The sequence below is a fragment of the Nannobrachium achirus genome (assembly GCF_963921795.1).
Source record: "Nannobrachium achirus genome assembly, contig: SCAFFOLD_188, whole genome shotgun sequence".
Classification (NCBI taxonomy): domain Eukaryota; kingdom Metazoa; phylum Chordata; class Actinopteri; order Myctophiformes; family Myctophidae; genus Nannobrachium; species Nannobrachium achirus.
The window spans coordinates 138,521-160,778 of record NW_027664954.1 but is presented as its reverse complement, the minus strand read 5'-3'; the positions used below and the strand labels follow the sequence as shown (position 1 = coordinate 160,778).

The following is a 22,258-nucleotide window of genomic DNA, read 5'->3' as shown; positions in this document are numbered from 1 at the left end:
GTATAGCAGGCAGTGACATCAGAGTGAGTCACAGCAGTAACAGGGAGGAGCCTTACAGTTCAGACCACAGACATAGAAAGGGAATGGGAAGCTCGGTAGTCCAATCAGATGCAGTCCTGGCAGGACCCTCCTCTTTCCCATTGGAGGGGGCAGAGTGCCTTCCGCAGTTCCACAGTTATGCACTTCCGCCAGGGGTGTTTGACCAGTCGCGCTAATGAACTGCAGCGGTGGAGGAGGTATCTAGCTTTTTATATCTGTGGTTCAGACCAGAAGCATGTGAAAGAATCATTCCTTAAGTCAACAGGCTGAAGTGGTAGACCTAACGGACAAAACCCAGACCTTTGTCAGGCAATAATCCATTGAGATGGGGTAAGTGAAAATACATGTGTTTTTGCAAGTAGACATCCTTCCCTATGTGAAACAGCATCACTTTTGATTGATACATGATTGAATATCAACAGTTTGCAAAAGCTACAGCTGTAGAATAATACAATGACACTAACAATACACAAACACAAAAGGCCCCCATGTTTTGTTTCTATTGTTGTCCTGTGTGTTCTATTCATGAAGAATCACTTGCCTTTGAAATGCTGCTGTATTACAAACGCATCAATATAATAATACAATAATTTGGTCCCTACTCCTACACACTCCCACATTATTTTTTTTCACGTACCGGTCAACCTTGTTTTTGTATTCTTGTTTGTTTTACTGAGGTTAGGTTTAGAGTAGACATAGTTTTACTTCTTCCTCTTTTTGTGTCTTTGAAGCAGTTATTCTTGGGTATAGTGTTGATGTCACACTATGACTTGGTGTAACTTATTGATTATGAATAGTGTATAGAAACAAACTGTTGTACTCACTCTCTGATTAATTATGTTTGATATATTGATACTTTCAGTACTCTTGGATACTCAACCCCATGAAGAACATGTTCAGTAAGTTGCATTCCAAACATGAAGATAAACCATATTCTAATGTCAGACCATTTTGAACACAGTTCAAAGTGACACATTGTATGTTTATAATGACCAGTTCATAATGACGATCAGATTCAGGGGATTTCCCCCCTTTATTTACCAATGGTTTTCCAGATTGATGACGACCTGACCTCTCTCTCTCTCTCTCTCTCTCTCTCTCTCTCTCTCTCTCTCTCTCTCTCTCTCTCTCATATATCTGACACTAGGGTGGATCTTCACTGGAGTGACCAGATTGTTACGTAAGTTGCATTACAAACATAAAGAGAAACCATGTCATAAATAATCTCTTCAAGGACACACTGGTGTCTGATCAACTGAGAAATTAAGCCAACCATTTTTGGCGCTCGCTGACAAACACCTGATCTGAGGCAAGATCGGGCTTGGATCACCAAGTTTTGCTTTCTATGGGTTTATTTTACTATGACAACCGATTTCAAGAAAGAGACTCGTAGTGTGACTAGGCCTGGGGCGGTATCGACATTTTGTTACCGCGATTACCGTCTTCCCATTTACCGACGGTACTGCGGTAATTACCGCACCCCCGTATCTATTAATTAAGGTTCGGCGATAAGCCAAAATATTGCAATCATCTTCCCTAAAGTCGCCTCTCCACAGTGGAGAGGCGACACAGCCTGACCGCCCGAGTTATACTTCTCCGTACAGCACAGCGGGTATGGCTTTGAAAGGAGCAGATCTACAAGCTCACAACACATTGCATCCGCGACGCGTTCTGAGCTTTTAGATCTGCACTGTCGGGTTACCATAGTAACGTAGGCTAGCTAGTAGGCTTTTCAGACACAAACAGCTGTGTGAACAAACCAGAAGAGGAAGGGTAGTCAGATCGTGTACAGTGATTCTGTAAACTCACGTCACGTCTCAACTCTCAAATCGCAGTGATTGAGTGCTGCTATATACAGGTTTTAGTTACAAGACTTGACAGAAAAGGTTATAAAATCTCCGACGCGCCGCCGAACGGGCACAACGTGCGACGCGATGGAAAAAGTAAAATAGTTTCATTTTCGGCTTTAGTCCACGCGGCCCGCGCTCCGCCAGTAATCCGTATGAATAAAAAAAGATATGCCACAACACAAGGTATGTATTAACATCCTTGTGTCGAGTGGATTACAAAGAAAGTTTACGCTGCTCTGTACTCCTCTACGCAGGCAGCTGCAGGAGTGACTGTCTGTGTCTGAGTGAGAGTGACGTATGTGGCTTCCAAACTGTGGTACACGGCCCAGAGCAGAGCGGCATGGAGCGCATGTGGTCCTCGCTTCTCCCCTGTTTTAAAACTCGCTTGTTTTCCAATAAAAAATAGACTTTTTTTTGTCTTTTTTTACCGCGGTAAGCACACTGACACCGCGGTAGACCTCGGTTTACCGCGGTACGGCGGTACGGCGGTTACCGTGTCCAACCCTAAGTGTGACCTCTTCATGACTCCCCGACCACTTCATGTATCTTGCAGCGTGTACCTGGCTTAAGGCAATTTATCCAGTACTAAAAATGTATAGTATATGGAGCATTGCTATTCAAATGTTGTCCCATTTATCTGTGTGTGTGTTTGTGTGTTAGAGCTGGGATCGGGCCAATTTTTTCTGTCCGTTCCGACAGTTTTTTGTCCGCCCCGAAATCGACGTCCGAGCATTAATCATTAAAGTGCGTCCGACCCGCGCTGAGGCCCGCCCAATATGTTTCCCACAGCTTTTTCGCCTCATTTATTTTTCTTTGAGGAAGCCACTGATTTACACTCACTAGCAAACTTCTTCTAATGTGCTGTGCATGCAGTGTGCCTGCTTGTTACCCTTAATGTGAATATTGTGAAAGTGTTTAAATAGTAGGCTATGTTGATTATTAAATAATACAAATAATAATGTGCGCTGCGCTGGACGTCTGACTGCAGTCAGTGACTCGCTGCACACTCATTCTGCAAGTTTCTGCGCCTGGAAAATGCGCTGTGAGCTTGTAGATCAGCCACTTTTTGCACGGAACACGCCGTGATGAAGAAGTATAAGCCAGGATTTACTTGGGTGATATGATGTGTGTTGAACGAACAGACAGACGAGGCTGGCACAGTGCACTGCGACTGCACACAACCGCGCCGAAAAATAAACACCCAATGCAAGGGACAGTAGTGGGAACACAAGCTAGGAGCTCCATTCAGCTGCACACCACTTCCAATCAAACCACAACAACGCGTTTACCTCAGCGCGGGACTTTTCTCCATGCTCAGAGTTATGTCTCCGTGGCTGCAGCATTAGCTGTGTGAGCAACACACACACACACACACACACACACACACACACACACACACACACACACACACACACACACACACACACACACACACACACAGAGGTTTGTATTTGTACCCTTGTGGGGACATTTGGGGAAATTACATAGACTTCCATTCATTTTCTGTGGCCTTACCCTAACCTCTATCCCTAAGCCTAACCCCTAACCCTAACCCTAAACCCAGTGATGGGCAAGCTACTTGGAAAATGTAGTAAGCTAAGCTACAAGCTACTCTTGATGAAATATAGCTTAAGCTACAACAAAGCTACCCACAGAAAATGTAGCAAAGCAAGCTACAAGCTACACGGCAAAAGTAGCGAACTACAACAAAGCTACTTTTGTTTTTCTTTTTTTCTAATCAATTGATCAAGTGCAACTTTCCATCAAACAAATAGGCAGGCAAAAATGCTCAGTTCGATTGATTATTATAACACTGGAAACAAGCCCTCATGTCTGGCTTTTTGTGTCATCCTTTCATTTACTTTTTAAATTAAATGTGTACCTTTTCAGGCTGTGACCCCCCCAAAAAATCCTATTTGAACTGGGGACCCCACCCTGACAAGCAACTGGAATTAGGAGTTGAAGGATTACATTTAGTTTCACTCTGTTCCACCGATAAATATTTTGAAAATAGCAGATCTAGAAGCTCACAACGCCTCGGAACACAAGGCGTTTCAAGCTTGTAGATCTGCCATTTTCACAATTTGTGCCTCTTTTACTATATTGTCAATTTGGCCAACTAGCCCTTACCCGTTCAAATATATGAGCTCCGAAATGATGTGCAGTGTGTGGGTTATAGGACACAGTATATGAGGGATGGAAAGTAACTTTAACTGGTGCTTGCATGATAATATGTAGGAGCATCAATGTAAGAAATACCCGTTTCGTTTAATGGCTACAGAGACACTGTGTGTGTGTGTGTACCCCCCCCCCCCCCCCCCCCCCCCCGCCCGCCCGCTCACCCGCCTGCACACACACCTGCCTGCCTGCGCGGCGCGCACACACACACACACACACACACACACACACACACACACACACACACACAGAGAGAGCTGGTTAAACATGTTGCCTTATGCTAGATGCAGAATAGATATGCCTCATGCTAGATGCAGAATAGATAGTAGATACACCATACAAATTCTAATATACAGCATATGATTTGTGAAAGTGACAAACAGGCTTCACAGTTATGTCAGGTGTGTTCATATGCTAATGGTGATGCGATTTCAGATCAATTGCTCCAGCCACTGAGGAGAAACGCTGTTTCAGACAGACAGAGACAGACAGACAGACAGACAGACAGACAGACAGACAGACAGACAGACAGACAGACAGACAGACAGACAGACAGACAGACAGACAGACAGACAGACAGACAGACATTCGGAAAATTATATGTTTGATGTTGACCATGTTTTTATAGTTGATAACTTTTGATGCAGTTTTGGTCTTTTATTTATATATTTTTAGGTATTAAAAATGTCTAAAAGGTCCTTAAAATGCCACTTCACTGTCATTAGTTAGCTGTGGACAAAATAGTGCACTGATTTGTGTGCTGTCGAAACAGCTGATAAGCTGCAGCCAGCGGTGGACAGCAGACAATTGTACAAGTCCCTCTGATCCGAGTCCGAGTCGCAAGTCATTTGGTCCAAGTCTCAAGCAAGTCTCAAGTTTTTTTGATGCAGTTTTGGTCTTTTATTTATATATTTTTAGGTATTAAAAATGTCTAAAAGGTCCTTAAAATGCCACTTCACTGTCATTAGTTAGCTGTGGACAAAATAGTGCACTGATTTGTGTGCTGTCGAAACAGCTGATAAGCTGCAGCCAGCGGTGGACAGCAGACAATTGTACAAGTCCCTCTGATCCGAGTCCGAGTCGCAAGTCATTTGGTCCAAGTCTCAAGCAAGTCTCAAGTTTTTTTGTTGTGGGCAAGTCAAGTCGAGTCAAAGGTTATGTCAAGTCAAGTCGAGTCGAGTCACAAGGTTGTCATGTCAAGTCGCGTCGAGTCGAGTCGAGTCACAAGGTTGTCAAGTCACAAGGTTGTCAAGTTGAGTAAATGATACCTCTGTGACCATAACTATTAGGTAATTAACATTCAGTAGGAAAAAATCACACTCGTGTGAACTGAGCGGTTGTGTGTGTGTGTGTGTGTGTGTGTGTGTGTGTGTGTGTGTGTGTGTGTGTGTGTGTGTGTGTGTGTGTGTGTGTGTGTGTGTGTGTGTGTGTGTGTGTGTGTGTGTGTGTGTGTGTGTGTGTGTGTGTGTGTGTGTGTGTGTGTGTGTGTGTGTGCAACAGCGCCCCTCCCTTAACATGTGTGGTCAGAAAAGGTTACTGCAGGCTACGGAGACAGACAGACAGACAGACAGACAGACAGACAGACAGACAGACCCACACACACGGCCACGTATAGGAGCGTTGTGACCACCGCTCAAAAACAGTAACACTATGCCTACCCTCTGACCATAATACTCTACCAGTAAGACTCCCTAATCGGGAGATAAGCGACCGTAGGTCACTTATCTCCACAAATAGGGCAAAAATGTGTTTTGCCAAAATCTTCCTGATCCATGTTGATGACATGAGTGTAGACATACTGTGTAGTGATTTTCGTGATTTTAGGGCAAAATCTGTAGGAGCAGTGTCCAAAAATGTGTTTTTAAAAATCGGCCTGGAGGTGGCGCTATATGGGAGAGATTCATGTTGATGGGATGAGTGTAGACATACTGTGTACCGATTCGCGTGATTTTAGGGCAAAAATTGTAGGAGCAGTGTCCAAAAATGTGTTTTGCAAGAATCGGCCTCATGGTGGCGCTAGAAGAGGGCCATGTGAGAAATGAGGGGTGGGGTCTCCGCGCCGGCAAGGCGGACGAATAGGTACCGGCCCCGGCTGTCCCGGTCGCTCCTAGCCGGAGTTATGGCATTTTATGTGAGCTGCAGTGTAGGGGGTCCTCCACTGGGGGCGCCACCACTTTTGCATCCATTCTGGAGCACCAGGAGTGGGTGGTCCCCGGGAATTCCCCGTGAGCAGCCCCGTTGGGGTGGTCATTTGGTCAGTTTAGCACATTTGGTCATTTTTTACATCTGGGGGTCCCCCAGGGACCTGGGGGTCCCTGGAGCTCCGGGGGTCCTTGGAGGTTGTAGTTTGGCAGGTAAGGAACGTGTGTGCAAAATTTGGCATGGATCGGGGCAACGGTTGCGGAGATATGAGCAGGGCAAGAGTGTGACGTGTGAGGTGTGACAGACAGACTGACGGACTGACAGTTTGTGCAGGGTTTGATAGTAAATGCGACCTACGGTCGCAATCATGGCAGTTCCTCTGTTTACCATCGGAGTGTAAGTTTTTATATGCAAACTGCACTACTTTTGGAACTGCAGCAGCAGAACCGGCAGTGGCTGCATCAGGCTCAGGGGCAGTAGCCATTCGCTCATGCTGTGTGTGTGTGTGTGTGTGTGTGTGTGTGTGTGTGTGTGTGTGTGTGTGTGGTGCCAAGTCTGATCATAGTGTTTTGCTGCTTCCGTGCTTGTGCTCTCGCTTACATGCCTGTCTCCAATCAATCAAATCAATCAATCAATAAAAGTGTGAACCTAGTGACTGCTTTGGTGAGTGGCGTAGCGGCAAGTCGTCCGAGTCAGCGTGTCTCAAGTCGAGTCGAGTCGGGAGTCATTGTCTTCCAAGTCAAGTCGAGTCTCAAGTTTTTGCCCTTATATCCGAGTCAAGTCGCAAGTCGTCAAATTTGCGACTTGAGTCCGAGTCAAGTCGAGTCATCATGACTCGAGTCCAATTGTCTGGTGGACAGTAACTGAGTAAATGTACTTGAGTACTTTTACTTTTATTTGTACTTTAAGGAGCCTATTTTTAAAAGCATGTACCGGTATGTACTCTAATACTTAAGTACATTTAAAAGCAAGTATTTTTTTTACTCTTACTTGTAACATTATGACTGAGCTACTTTTGGTGTGGACAGGAGTAAATGTGACAGGAGTACTCTGTACTCTTACTCAAGTACTCGGGTAGAGTACTGTACTTGAGTACTCGCGGGGTGGAGTTTATGCTCCACCCCGCGAGATCTACAAGCTCACACAGTTAGCATTTGCAACGCGATGTGAGCTTGTATGTCAGTTGTTCTGCGGGTAGAGGTTGGGATGTCCGCGAACGAATCGAATCTTTTGAACGGCTCTTTGAAGTGAACGATGGGATCCGGTTCGCGCAGTAGAGAGTGCGAAGTAGAGAGCGCATAGTGAGACAGATCCTTGGCTCGGTCTCACTTCAAAGTGCCATAAATCCCTCACTTCAGTCGCTTATCTAACACACACACACACACACACACACACACACACACACACACACACACACACACACACACACACACACACAGGACGTTCGCTGAATGAAGTGAAAGCAGCTGCAGCGCTACGCAGAACAACACGTTTGGGGAGCTGTTGGGAATTCTTTTCCTCACAAACTTCATTTAGCAGTCATTTTTCACCGGGATAGTAACGTGTAGCGTTTGTTGGACGCTACGTCACTACTGGGGTCTAAAAATAGCTACGCTACGCTAAAAGCTATTTGGTTCAAAAGGAGCGGCGCTACCATGACGCTACTGTAAAATGTAGTTAAAGGACCTACACCATGATCACTTTTTCTATTTTAAAACCTTTTTTTGGGGTCCCACTGGCACCTTCTATCCTCACAAAGTCCTATTTCTGACAATTGTGTCTTTCTCTGGTTTTGGGCAGACAGAGATGAAAAGCTTTCCACGGGTTCTCAGAACAGTGCTGTTCTGAGAGTTGACGAGAGTGACGTCACTCTCGCTCCCCTGTTTTTTTTTTTTTTTTTTTTTTTTCAAAAAACTTTTTTTTTTTTCAAAAAACATTTTTTTTTTCAGTGGAAAAACCCCACTAGATGCGCCCTAGGGTGGATCTTAAATTACCTTTTTTAGATTTTCGTGAGTCTCACCCCCCAATTATGTTCCAATGTACAAAAAAATGCTTTGGTTAAAATTTGGTTGAATTTCAAGCATATTTAGAGGTAGCTCAATCAAGTCAAAGATTGTACATTTTATTGGTCAAAATCGAATTGCACTGCAGGCACATTTAAGTTATACATTACACATTATTCTTATACTAAGCACATAAATTATATTTTTTAAGCTTACAAATCTAAACACAAATCTGATTACATGTTTGTCATATGTCAAACCAGAATTAATGTATTGTAGGAAATAGCAAAGCAAAGAATGACAATTGCAATTTTTCATTTAACGTGCACAATGACATGTCTTTATTGCACACTCTTCAATCATACTCACAACACACAACAAGTACACAGCCCCACTTCCTTGTTTACCCCCAAAAACCCCGAAAGTCACTGCAGTATAGCAATTCAGTAGTTACTGATCAATTAAAGTTTGTTTACGGCTATCGGGATACTTGTGCCGATGGTTCTGCACAATTTGCAGCAAGTATTGGAGTTGGGACTCATCTTTACTAATGAGACCACAATATTCTTGTATTAGGTCAACCCCACGCTCTGCATGATCATTGACAACATTCATTGCCTTCACTACAGCCAGAGCTTCTTGGTAGTCTACCCTGGGCTCCCACTCATCGGGATCAACGTCAAGGAAGTCATCTGGGAGATCCATCATTTTGAAAAGCACTTCAATGTTCTTCCTTGCAATTGTTCCAAGGTCAACAGTAATTCTCAGTTCATGATCTTCATTTCCATCTTTCATGGCTCTCACCATCAGCCTCTTCGTTTGCGCGCTCACTTGACTGTCAAACAATGCAAGTCCGACAATCTCTGGAGCAAAATACCATAAGTGATTGGAACACTTTTGAGAAGCAGCTTTAGACACCTCAGCATTTATTGATGAATATTCCAGCAACGATTTTAACAGCTGCCAAGTAATTTAGTGGAGCGCTGACAGCAACAGGTGCCATCATCCATGCCTTCACATAATTGCAAACTGCAAAAATGCACAAATCCATGCATGCTTTTTCTTCCCTGAAGGTCAGTTTGAATTGGCCATGAAACATCCAGATCTTCATACAATAAATAACCTTTGCCATCCAACGGGCATGATGGGTAGCTCTTGGAGCTCTGAACCGGATACCTCGAGCAGCGAGGTATCCGGTTCATCAATAAATGCTGAGGTGTCTAAAGCTGCTTCTCAAAAGTTTTCCAATCACTTATGGTGAACAGGGGCATATGAAGAGAATTACTGTTGACCTTGGAACAATTGCAAGGAAGAACATTGAAGATTTTTTCCAAGGTGCTTTGAGTGGGAGCCCAGGGAGGACTACCAAGAAGCTCTGGCTGTAGTGAAGGCGATGAATGTTGTTAATGATCATGCAGAGTGTGGGGTTGACCTAATACAAGAATATTGTGGTCTCATTACTAAAGATGAGTCCCAACTCCAATACTTGCTGCAAATTGTGCAGGACTATCGGCACAAGTATCCCGATAGCCGTAAACAAACTTTAATTGATCAGTAACTACTGAATTGCTATACTGCAGTGACTTTCAGGGGTTTTGGGGGTAAACAAGGAAGTGGGGCTGTGTACTTGTTGTGTGTTGTGAGTATGATTGAAGAGTGTGCAATAAAGACATGTCATTGTGCACGTTAAATGAAAAATTGCAAATTGTCATTCTTTGCTTTGCTATTACCTACAATACATTAATTCTGGTTTGACATATGACAAACATGTAATCAGATTTGTGTTTAGATTTGTAAGCTTAAAAAATATCATTTCTGTGCTTAGTATAAGAATAATGTGTAATGTATAACTTAAATGTGCCTGCAGTGCAATTCGATTTTGACCAATAAAATGTACAATCTTTGACTTGATTGAGCTACCTCTAAATATGCTTGAAATTCAACCAAATTTTAACCAAAGCAGTTTTTTGTACATTGGAACATAATTGGGGGGTGAGACTCAAGAAAATCAGAAAAAGGTCATTTAAGATCCACCCTAATGCGCCCCTGAGCAAACAGAGGCCGTTTTGGTATTGCAGCTGGAGAGCCTCAACAAAAGGAATGGTCAGAGTGTTTGTTGAGGGTTAAAACCTGTCTAAGACTCAATTTTGAGCATATATTTATACAAGAAATATAGTTTTAAAAGCATGGTGTAGGCCCTTTAAGCTATGTAGCGTCGCTACTTGTAGCTCGCTACTGCCCATCACTGCCTAAACCTAACCCTTTTCCTTGTGGGGACTGTTAAATACATTATTAATAAGTTAAATAAATATGGATATGGATGAAATCCATAACCAAAATAAGACAGAGACGAGCCAAAGGACTATCAATAAATTGCTGTATTTGAAGAGAGTCAGACAAAGAGACAAAACAGTGAGCTACTATCCTAGTGGCAGCTTGGTAATTCTCTCTCTTCCAAGATGGAAGTTAACATACAGTATATAAAGAATACAGTACAAGTAAGATCGTGGGACTAATTGATTCGTTCCCAGATCATAACAAGAAGACAGAGACGTAGAGTGTTGGTAATTTTCCACTAGTGACATACAGTATAACCAAAACTTGATTTCGTAGTCAGGGCAACCAAAGTTGCCATGACCTGTAATCAGTAGCCTGAACTCACAGTACCACCAAAAACATGGTCTCCTATACTGTAAGTTCAGTTCATAATATAACTTATATGGTCATATGAGCCTCATACACAAACCATACAAGTATGTATCATAATTCATATCTATCAGGGACCAATCTTTTGGTCCCCACAAAGTAGGGAGGTCCCCTGAATGTGAGGTATTTGTACCCTTGTGGGGACATTTTAGTCCCCAAATGGTAGCATTTGCAAGCCCACACACACACATACACACACACAGTGTCAGTGCCACACACACAGGAGTTGTAGCCTACGCTGCGTCAGAGAGAGTGCATGATGCATGTCAAAGGAAGGCAGAGGCTATATCAACAAATATGTCCAACCCGAATCAACGTCCGACAATTTATTATGAAAATCCGTCCGCCCCGAGCCCGTCGGGCCCCAGGTGTTTTCGGTCGGGTATCCCAGCTCTAGTGTGTGTGTGAGTGCACACGTGCATGTGTGCGTGCCTTTCAACAAGCAGTCTTGTAGAGGCACAAATCTGCTAAAGTGAAGCATTGTATGTTCATGATGACCTGATCTCTCTCTCTCTCTCTCTCTCTCTCTCTCTCTGTCTCTCTCTGACACCAGGGCGGATCTTCAATTTTTTTTTCTCTGTAGTGCCCAGATGGTTAAGTAAGTTGCATTACAAACATAAAGAGAAACCATATTCTCACAATCTCTTCAAGGACACACACGTGTCTGATCAACTGAGAAATTAAGCGCGCATGTGTGCTGTGTGACATTGTATGTTCATGATCTCTCTCTCTCTCTCTCTCTCTCTCTCTCTCTCTCTCTCTCTCTCTCTCTCTCTCCCCCCCCCTTTGGTCTCTATATCACCTTAAATTGCATTACATTTGTTCTTGAAAGATCTTAAATATTTTCTGGGTAGGTTTATTCTCAATTTGACTGAGTTTTGCTAAGTGATGAAGTGAAAGAAAATCTAATGTTTTCATGTACATTTAAACTCCTATACAGTATACTTACAGTAGGTGTATTCCAGACCTGCCAACCTGCACGCATTATGCGTACAAAGCACACATTTTTAAGTCTCTGTACGCAGGGACGCAATATCCTCAATTTCGGGGGATGGGCGCACATAACACATTCTGCAGTAGGTGTTGTGGCTCAGAGTGAGGCAAAAATGTTTTGCTCCCTGCCGTATAGTTGCTCCCATACAAGCACCACATGAATGGTGTGTGAATGGGGCGCATGGCGCTGGGGAGCACTAGAACGGAAGCTATGCTCGTTTTTTCGGCTGAAGAAGAATTGAACCGAATGGCGGAGTCTGTTTTGTTTTGCTTTCATTTCTACATGCATTCGTATCATAGCGACCAACTATCGCTCGGATTTTACATAACGGCGATATTAATCAGATTAATTTAAAAGCTCCGTGGGGTGAGTAGCTAACCTGCCGACGCTCCGTTGTCGAAATGATGAGCGTTCGCAAAAGCGACAGCTTGTTGTTAATGAAGCAAGTGCAGTTAGTCTATGTTATTAAAGATTTTTCAACAATATTGCCAATGCAACATTACTGTATTGCCTGGTAATACTACTTTTTCTCTGGACCAAACGGCATTTGTATTTAAAAATCAAACCTCGGTTCGAAGTGGAGCGGTGAATCTGAGCAGCTATACCCTGTGTGTGTGTGTGTGTGTGTGTGTGTGTGTGTGTGTGTGTGTGTGTGTGTGTGTGTGTGTGTGTGTGTGTGTGTGTGTGTGTGTGTGTGTGTGTGTGTGTGTGTGTGTGTGTGTGTGTGTGTGTGTGTGTTTTTGATTCTATATGTTCTATATCTATGTTTTTGATTCTGTGTTCTAGATCTATGTTTTTGATTCTATATGGTGTTTTTGATTCCATATGTTCTGGATCTATGTTTTTGATTCTATGTGTTCTAAATCTATGTTTTTGATTCTGTGTTCTAGATCTATGTTTTTGATTCTATGTGTTCTAGATCTATGTTTTTGATTCTATGTGTTCTAGATCTATGTTTTTGATTCTGTGTTCTACGTGTGTGTGTGTGTGTGTGTGTGTGTGTGTGTGTGTGTGTGTGTGTGTGTGTGTGTGTGTGTGTGTGTGTGTGTGTGTGTGTGTGTGTGTGTGTGTGTGTGTGTGTGTGTGTGTGTGTGTGTGTGTGTGTGTGTGTGTGTGTGTGTGTGTTGCGTGCGCGTGTGAGTGAGTGGTGAGTGTGCCTGGCCTGCACAAAACAGCGCCCCTCCTTTAACTAGTGTGTTGTGTGTGGCCACTCAAGGTATTGCCAGGCTACGGACACGGCCACCCAGCCACCCAGCCAGCCACCCACCCACCCACCCACATACCCACGGACATACCTGTCTATTGGGAGCGCTTTCACCGCTCCAAAAGTTGTTATAACCATATTATTAGTGTAAGTCAAGACATGCAATGTGCTACATTTCTGGTGTGAACATAACTGTAAAGGTCCCACCCAAAAAGGCATGTGGGACCCCCCAAAATATACACGTGTCTGCGCTTCGTGTGGGAAAACCGCGAAATTTGCGGCACGGGGGCTGCGGTCGCTGTGTACTCAAAAACATTTCCCAAGGTTGGCAGGTCTGGTCAAAATAGCAAAAACAGCTGATCTACAAACTCAATGTTCTGCCAATCCATGGGAAATATAAGGTCTTGCCAATGGCAGGACATGTTTTGAAATGGCACATCTGTACATGTATTATGGGTTGTACTTTGACGATTGTCCTATTTCAGTGTTTCTTTTCTTGTAGGTTGTCATTTCATTTGATGTAATTCTTCTGTTTCTCAATCCACAGTACATCAGATACATCAGATCCTCAGACAGAGTAAGATGTGTTACTTAAATTTGAAGGTCAAAATGTTTTTTTTCCCCCCAAAGCAAAATATGCAGGCTCTCTTAGCTCAGTGGAAGAATCATCACATTAGAGTAGACCACCGTTCAAATTCGGGGTAGAACTATAACAGTTACACATTCAGCTTGACTGTTTCCTCAACAATCTCCCTAGCCTTACAGTTCTCTCTATCTTAACACCAGGGCAGATCTTCAATGTCTTCGTCGTTGTGACTGGGGAGACCCGTGGTGCCCATGAAACATTCATTAGACGACTTCAACATGGAGGAATGACTCAGAAAGAATCTGTGGAAGAAAGTGACCACATCCTGGCTTTCTGTCCAAGTCCCTCACGAATTGGAATTGATATCATGGAGGCGATGGGGAAGATTCCATGTGAGATTTTTTTTATTTTATTTTTTATTTTTTAATAAATCAACCATCCAGATGTAATAAACATTGACTGCCTGGTATTAACACATTAGATGCTAGTGGTTTTTAGCTAGCCCATTTCTTTTTATTTAATCAGTGTATTAGCACGGAACTAGGAAATAGAGATAAGAAGGAGATCTCCTTCTTTGGCAAATAAAGTGGTTAATTGTTCTCTCTTGAAAGGTGGTAAACCAGTGATTCTGGTGGTGATGCATCACAGATATGATGTTCCAGCGTATCTAGATGACAGCAGTAAACATGTGACCAGAGAAGATGTCAAGCTCACTGTCGACACTCTGTTCTGGCAACGTGAATTCCTGAAGTGCTGCTACAATGAGGAAGCCTTCAGTAAGGTCCTGGAGGCTGTTCATTCTTAGGTAAAACGAAATCACATCATTATTATGTTCTTCTTACTGCTTTACTCCAGAGTCCTCTCACTACATGGATATCTGAGTTCAGGTCAGGTGAAGAACGATGCTCCTTGAAGCTTGTTAGGGATTCAGTGTCTTCTTCCCATGCCACAGAGGTAGATTGACGTAAATGGGCCAAAAGACGTCTGTGCCAATGACGTAGTTTGACGTAAATAATATAATTTTTCAAATTTTTTGCAATTTTCTTTTTATCAAAATCAAAAAATATCAAAATAACATGCAAAATCCTGGCACAGGGTCCTTGGGGCCATTTTGGCCTGGCATGGGAAGTGTTAATGGAATGAATTCCTATGAATTATCCTATGAACACCCTGCAAGATGCTCTCATCTCACTCAAGCTAGTTCTAAACTCAAGGGAAAGACAAAATGTATGCTATTTTCAAGAGCCAAAACCATAAATACCGACTGTCTTCATATTGATACTTTGACCGGCCTCCCATGGAAGCACACCCAATACAACATTTTGGTAACTCTTTATATTCTTTCCAAAGTTAGCTGAGACAAATAATGTCATTCCATTGGATCAGACCTCCAGACATGTTGATTAGATTAGCATCTACTCAATACACATGTGGCCTTCGAGCACACAACAGTTGACATTCCTACAAAGACAGGAAAGTGACAACTTTGCCCCACCCAGGAACCCTACATGTAGGTGGTAAATGTAAATAAGACCATTTGTTTGCAGTAAGAGACAGACAGATTGAGTTAAATATATGCAAATACCAGCCTTCCACTATGTAATTCATGCCAATATTTGGTGAATTATGGTTTCATAGGATACGACAGATCCTCCATTGACAGAGTCACGGAATATAAATATCTGGGTATTTGGTTGGATGATAAACTTACATTTAGACATCATATTTCAGAACTTAGCACTAAACTAAGACAGACAATTGGCTTTCTATATAGGAATAAAGTCAGCTTCCCAATGATCTGCAGGAAAAGGATTGTGGAAGCTGTCTTTATGTCAGTATTAGATTATGGGGATGTAATCTATAGAAATGCTGCCCCTACTACCCTTTTACCCCTTGATACAGTTTACCATTCAGCACTTAGATTTATCACTGCTGAAGGCCCATCACTGTACCCTCTATGAGAGAGTAGGCTGGCCATCCCTTGCTGAGAGAAGAACAAGGCACTGGCACCAGTTTATGTTTAAGGCTATCAATGGGAAGTTACCACCCTATATCACTCTGCTACTTGACTGGAAAAAAAGAGGAAAAACAACTCAAGTGACTGGTTTTCACTTGAGGTTCCACCTGTTCAGTCTGAACTAGGTAAAACTGCTTTTTGCGTTGATGCTCCCGTTTCATAGAACACACTACAATGCATGCTAAAAATTCATGCTCCAATATGGTCAATTTAATAACATGCTCTTAAATCTCCCTACCTCAGTATGCAATTATGTTTTTAACCTAATTCTTGTTCTTGTTGTTGTATATTTGTATGTCTTAATTGTTGATCATTGTGTGTGTAATCTCATCAGCATTGCAAACGAGGGTGAACCTCAATGCGCTTTTTGAGAATCAATAAAGGTTTCAATCAATCAATCAATCAATCAATCAATCAATCAATATATACCACTAGTTTGAGTCCCCAGCCTAGGATGTGTAATCGATGGGCAGTAGGGGAGAGCGGGGTAAACTGAGACACTGGGTAAACTGAGACACCCCCTGTTTCTTGTCAATGGAACACATCTGTGGTCATGTGAACATTATAATTTCAAGCCCCTTGAATTTCCCACTTGCCATGAGACCTGATAGTGCTGTGGAAAACATGCTTTTTTCACAAAAATGTGTTTTTTTGCATGTAAAAGTAAATTTTCTTGCTGTCAACATAATCAGCTGTTGTGTCAAAGAAAATTGATGCAGTGAGAATATTTTATATCATACATGTTGATGAACTACCAACTTATAAATTCATGTGATAGATGCTAGCTGAAGATTACCCTGAATTGATAAAAAATATCCCTTTTCCCAAAATGTGGCTGTGGGGTAAAGTGAGACAATTGCTTCGGGGTAAAGTGAGACACTATTTCACATTATCCCAACATGATAGACAGAGAGAGAGCTGTAAAAACCTGATTAAAGGGTGTACCAAACTTTTCTCAGTTGATTCTTATGTAGTTTTCCCTGTAGAATCCATTTCTGATATATATTGTTTTGTATTGTGCATAATTAATGAGATAATTAGAATATTTGCCTAAATATGATAATTATCTCATTAGTTATGCACAATACAACAATATACTTTGCAGAAATGCATTCTACAGGAAAAATTACATTAGGATCAACTGAGGAAAGTTTGGTAAACCCTTCTATCAATTCTTTACAGGGTTTTTTGTTTTTTCTTTCTGCCCATGTGACACATTATTTGACACATGGGTGAAAATGACAGTACAAACCATATGAAAAGAATGTCTGCTATGTACATTTTTGTATTGTGCATATTTAACGTGGTTTACCAGGTTTTTGTGTTTTTATGGTAGTTTTAAAGTGAAAAAAGTGAGTGGATCACTTTACCCCGTTGATTTCTCTGGTCTGTCTCAGTTTACCCCGGTGCTGGGGTAAACTGAGACACACGACCACTTTTTTTAAAACAATCATATTTTCACTGCCTTTTGTCTTGAATACATTCTGATAACTTCCATTGCTAGGAAACATCCCAAATTACTGGGAAATGTGTCAATTTTTACTCAGTTTACCCCGCTCTCCCCTACCAATCTACATCTTCAATCAACCTGATCTGGCGACACCTGTGATGATTGGCTAGGCTGAGGCTGACTAAAACACTCATTACTCTGCCTCAGTGTTGGCTGGCTCTCCTCGGTGTATGGACGAGTGCTCAGGCAGTAAGCGAGGTCTCCACTTTATTCCCAACTTTCTATGTTGTCTGGAACAAATATTGACAAAGTGTTTCTCGTATTTTATAGGCAACCACACAACACCAAAAGTGATGATGAGAGTCAGAGAGTGCATGGAAAATACCCTGGAACGAGAAGAAAACATATTTAATTTTTACCTACCTTGTTTGACTCACCTTAACCTAACCCCGAACTGGGGACAAACAATTTTATTAAGAGACTTTCCTTGGTTTAATATGATTCCTTTGAAGAGACTTGGTTGAATACTCACCTACCCTCACACTTTCACTGTGAACTTCTTTTATTGTGACCGAAGGTCACAGTTTACCATGAGAAATGTCACAGCTTGTCCACGTGTAGACGTACATGTGAAGACAGCCTATATCTGTGTGGCTTGTTCAGACCTCTCCATATATGCATAAAAGGGATACAGTACATGGATCTCCATATATGGGTAACTGATTCGATATACTGTACATCACTGGCCAGATGGCCAAGAATTAGCACAACCTCGCCCTTTAGGGCAAGGTCGCATGTCGCCCTGAGGCGTCTTACTAGTACATAAGTATGCCCATGTTTCGTCTAAAGCAAGTCTGTTTGAGCTTTTAATTTGAATCCGCTGCCACAATAATAATGATGCCACACTTATAAGAACTATAAGCTGTTGTGCTCGCTGTCTGATAACATGCTTTTTTTTAAAACTTTCTAGACCACTTTGAAATCCACCAGGAAGACCGGGAAAAGATTAACTTGTAAGTTGCATTACAAACATAAAGGTGTCAATATGTCCCTAGTTTAAAAACTAATAATAAAAAACATATTTGCATAAGATAATTATACTTTTATTTGGATGAGGTTAAATCTAGAAGCTGAGAAATTACTTTTTGTTTTAAAACCTCTGCCAGGTAATGGTGGTGTTACGGTCTGGCTCTAGGGCCATAACACTAGTAAGACACCTCAGGGTGACATGCGACATTGCGCCAATTCTTGACCATCTGGCCAGTGATGTATATGGGACCAGTTACCCATATATGGAGATCCCTGCATGATAGTCAACAATGTGATGTCAGAACATGACCATATATGGGCATTACCAAATATGGGCATTCCCAGATATGCCCTTCATATTAATGACATCGGGACAGGGATCTCCATATATGGGCATAAAACGGACAAGGACATAATTCATTTGCAAGTGTGATCTGGGAATACCCATATTTGGGCATGTTCTGACATCACATTGTCGACTATATGGGCATAAAATATATGGGCATAAAAGGGACATCAAGTCAGAGCGTGATGTCAGAGCAGCAAACCCATTCTGTTAAGAGTGGTACATCACAGTGACATCAGAAAAAAAATTCCAAAATAAACTGGCAGGTAAACAAACTGCCCACTTTTAACTCAGGCTAACTTTTCAAAGTAACAAAGTAGTGGGGTGGCCTGCCGTTCCAGCGGTCTGGAGAACACCCAAGAGAAAGAACAATGTTCTCTGGCTCCACCCTCCAACCAGCACTGCAATAGAATAGTTAATGGTACACCCCCACATAACATCTATGTTTCTAATGTTTTGGAGATGGTCTGGGTCTGTCTTTATATAGGGGTCTTGAACCTGCACAGACCTGGTTGTTTTCTAAAATGTTTCCTAAAATGTTGTCTAAAAATTTAAAATGTATGTGAATTTATATATATTGTGAATATGTTTAGGACTATGAACAATGTATAAAGAGAAAATATAATGTGAACTATGGCTGGGCAATATATCGAAAATGTATTGATATCAGGGTATCAACAAGCAATGCATACATATCGACAAAGACGGCTTGAAATTAGGTATTGGTGTATGTGTCAAATTAATTAACAGACACACTGCATGCACGTAGCACATGCAAAAAAAACAGTCCATCTGTAACCAGGTGTGGTTATTTCAATAAAACCATTGTTGGAAAATGGAAATAAGGCATTTCATGTCTTTATTCTATGTGTACTGTGCAGTGTGCATGCTTGGATATGATATTCATTATCTGGGTTAGGCATGCAGTGAACCTAAAGCAGAAACACATTAAAACTATAAATGCAATTATTTTTGCTAATATCGATATCGAGGTATTCAACCACCTTATCGAATGTCGAAGGTTTTCTTAATATCGCCCAGCCTTAATGTGAACGATATGTAAGTGAAGTGACTGTTTAGTGTTTCACCTGGAGGCTTAGGTTTTTTTTTTCATGCTGAAGAAGGCCCAACATAGTGAAATGCTAACCCTGACACTGGTGAATGCTAACCTGGCAAAATGCTAACCAGCCGATGCTGGTGAATGCTAACCTGGTCAGACCAACGGGAGGTCGTTCATGCTCAGTCCCCCAGCTCCAGTGTGGGATCGGCTTTCTGCTCCCTCACCAACTCAGACTGTGAGATGGGCTTAGGAAGGTTGCACAGATAGTCAGTTTCATCCTGGCACTTCACCATCAACAGCTGTTTGAATAGGCTGAACCCCTGGTCGATGAGCAAAGACCATCTCCCCTGCTGCATAATTTCCCAGCACTATGGTCACCCCATTAACAGGTAGAGCTGGATTCACGCCCATTCTCACTTCATAGGCTGTATTGCCATATAAGAATATGTGCCTAGAAAATGTGTCCGGGCACTACTTTTATGTGCCTAGAAAATTTGTCCGGGCACTACTTTTTCTTTGCATTTTTGCATAGACAATACCATTGTGGACTTTGGGTTAAAAGTTCTCTGCACAACATCTGTACGATTTTTGTTACCAGACAGAAATGTATATAAAGTGAATAACAAAAGAAATTGCTATATTGATTTTGGCAACACAGAATCTTTCTCAAATGTCATAAATACATACATCTGAAAAAAGTATTTGAGCCTTAGTATTATTGTTTTCACAGCCAACTGTATAATGAAAGGTACTAAAAAAACTGTAGGGGAGAGCTGCCTCATTTAACGCTTCATAATTGTAACACGCACATTATCTCTTGATTGGTCAATACCATCATGACGTCATAGCATCAGTTTGTGACCAGGGTCATTATGAATGTGTCCAGGAAGAAAGAATTATTTGTATCCAGCCTAGACAGAGTTATTGCAGAAAAACTGGTATTTCTCAAAATATGTAAAAAAATGTCACGTTGAGTATCTTTGGTCTGCAAATCTTGTCTTTTATGTTGCCAAGATAAAATCTAGATGGTTGTCTGCATGTATCTGTTCTTCATTAGTTTACATCATTCTAACATGCTATGCATGTTAGGCCACATTCTCACATATAATTCGGTATAGTTGGTGCGTTTGGGAGAGGTGAAGTTGCAACATTCTTGCATATTTAATGAATGTGTTTGCGCTCACACTGCACTTTGTCAACCGCGACAATGAATCGCTAGACCACGTGTGTCCACGGGACATGTATGTATCCAAGCTGCGTAATAATTAGGCCTGGGACGAAATATCGATATGGCGATATATCGCGGTATTACCTCCCGCGATAATTATCGATAAATGCTGGCAAATATCGTTTTTTTTTTTTTTTCAAAACATTTTTTTTTACATTTTTTTTTTACCTCAAAACATGTAGTAGGCATGATAGCGATCGCGAAATTGCATGTTTAACCCCCCTTGCAACCCCATCTTTCAAACATGGCAGCCATATTTGTTTACATTTTAGGAAAACATAATGGCTGCCATCTCATGAATGCCTGAACGGATTTCCATTCAGATTTTTTTGTTTGAAAGCTGTGAGCAATGTGGACACACGTGGTGCATTATCTAGGCATGGGTGTGCATGATCCGTGCACTATGAATTACATGGAAGTCTATGGAGACAGTTTGGCATATGAGAGTACGAAGGTATTGTTAAATGGCAGCAGATGAGTTAAGAGGAGGCACTTTGCATGTATGCACATTTTTTACATGTGTCAATCTTATTTTAAGCTATGTGTTTCTTGACAATTAGGCTACATTTTCACTAAATGCGTTTTAGTTATGGATTGATTAGTTAGTAGGCCTACCCATTGTTGTGCTGGACAGACAAACTCTGGGCAGTTTACAAAGTTGCAGTGTTTGTTTGAGGATGCAAGATTAATTTACTTATTAGCCAATTTATAAAATAATCTTGTAAGATTAATGGAATACGTGTATAATTCCAGAGTTTTGCCTTTTATCGTTATTTTTCATTTTCAGTTACAAATATCGTGATATATCGTTGATGACATTTCTTGCAATATATCGAATATCGCAATATATCGAATATCGTGATATAATTGTTATCGAGAGCCTAATATCGTGATAGATATCGTATCGTGAGATAGCAATATCGTCCCACCCCTAGTAATAATGCCTCCTCCATCTCCCTGTGTTTATTCATTCTTCAAATTCAATCCACAATGTAACCGCAGAACCCCCGCGAAATTGCGGCACAGGCGGTAGCCTATTATTTACCTGCGGACGGAAACGGGCAATCAAAAAATAAAACCAGCGGCAGCCGGCGGGACTTGCAAAATCCTGCAATAAACCAGACATTATACTTTAGCAAATGAATGTCTATGAAGAGGAGAACATCACTAATCTCTCTCTCTTTCTGCCTATTGTCTCGCCCTCCCTCTCTCTCCGCGCGTAAAGCGTCTCCATGTGGCACATGATTTGGCACAGAGAGAGAGAGAGAGAGAGAGAGAGAGGCGCCCACAAATCGGCCTGTATTATATTAGGCCTATAGCCTTTATAGGATATACAACAGTGACTCCAGTGGCACTTTAATTTTATCTGACTGTGAGCAACTCCTCACAAATAAAACTATGCGGGATCGAGGGAGCGGCGATCAGA

General features: G+C 41.8%; 1 protein-coding gene across 3 annotated transcripts; it reads left to right on the top strand.

Annotated features, from left to right (window-relative positions):
• The first annotated feature begins 225 nt into the window (after window positions 1-225).
• On the top strand, window positions 226-20,563 carry LOC308280694 (uncharacterized protein). Of its 3 annotated transcripts, XR_013961774.1 has the most exons (9): window positions 226-369; window positions 902-938; window positions 1,187-1,219; window positions 11,472-11,516; window positions 13,129-13,263; window positions 13,664-13,693; window positions 13,903-14,094; window positions 14,314-14,507; window positions 17,500-20,563. XR_013961774.1 is itself a non-coding variant. In XM_080755014.1 (8 exons), the coding sequence occupies exons 2-7, from the start codon at window positions 923-925 to the stop codon at window positions 14,505-14,507; spliced, it is 510 nt and encodes a 169-aa protein (XP_080611140.1). In that variant the 5' UTR covers window positions 226-369; window positions 902-922; the 3' UTR covers window positions 17,500-20,563. The 3 variants fall into 3 exon arrangements, 2 of the variants coding, with proteins under 2 accessions (XP_080611140.1, XP_080611141.1); XM_080755014.1 differs by lacking the exon at window positions 13,129-13,263; XM_080755015.1 differs by lacking the exons at window positions 11,472-11,516; window positions 13,129-13,263.
• Window positions 20,564-22,258: the final 1,695 nt, after the last annotated feature.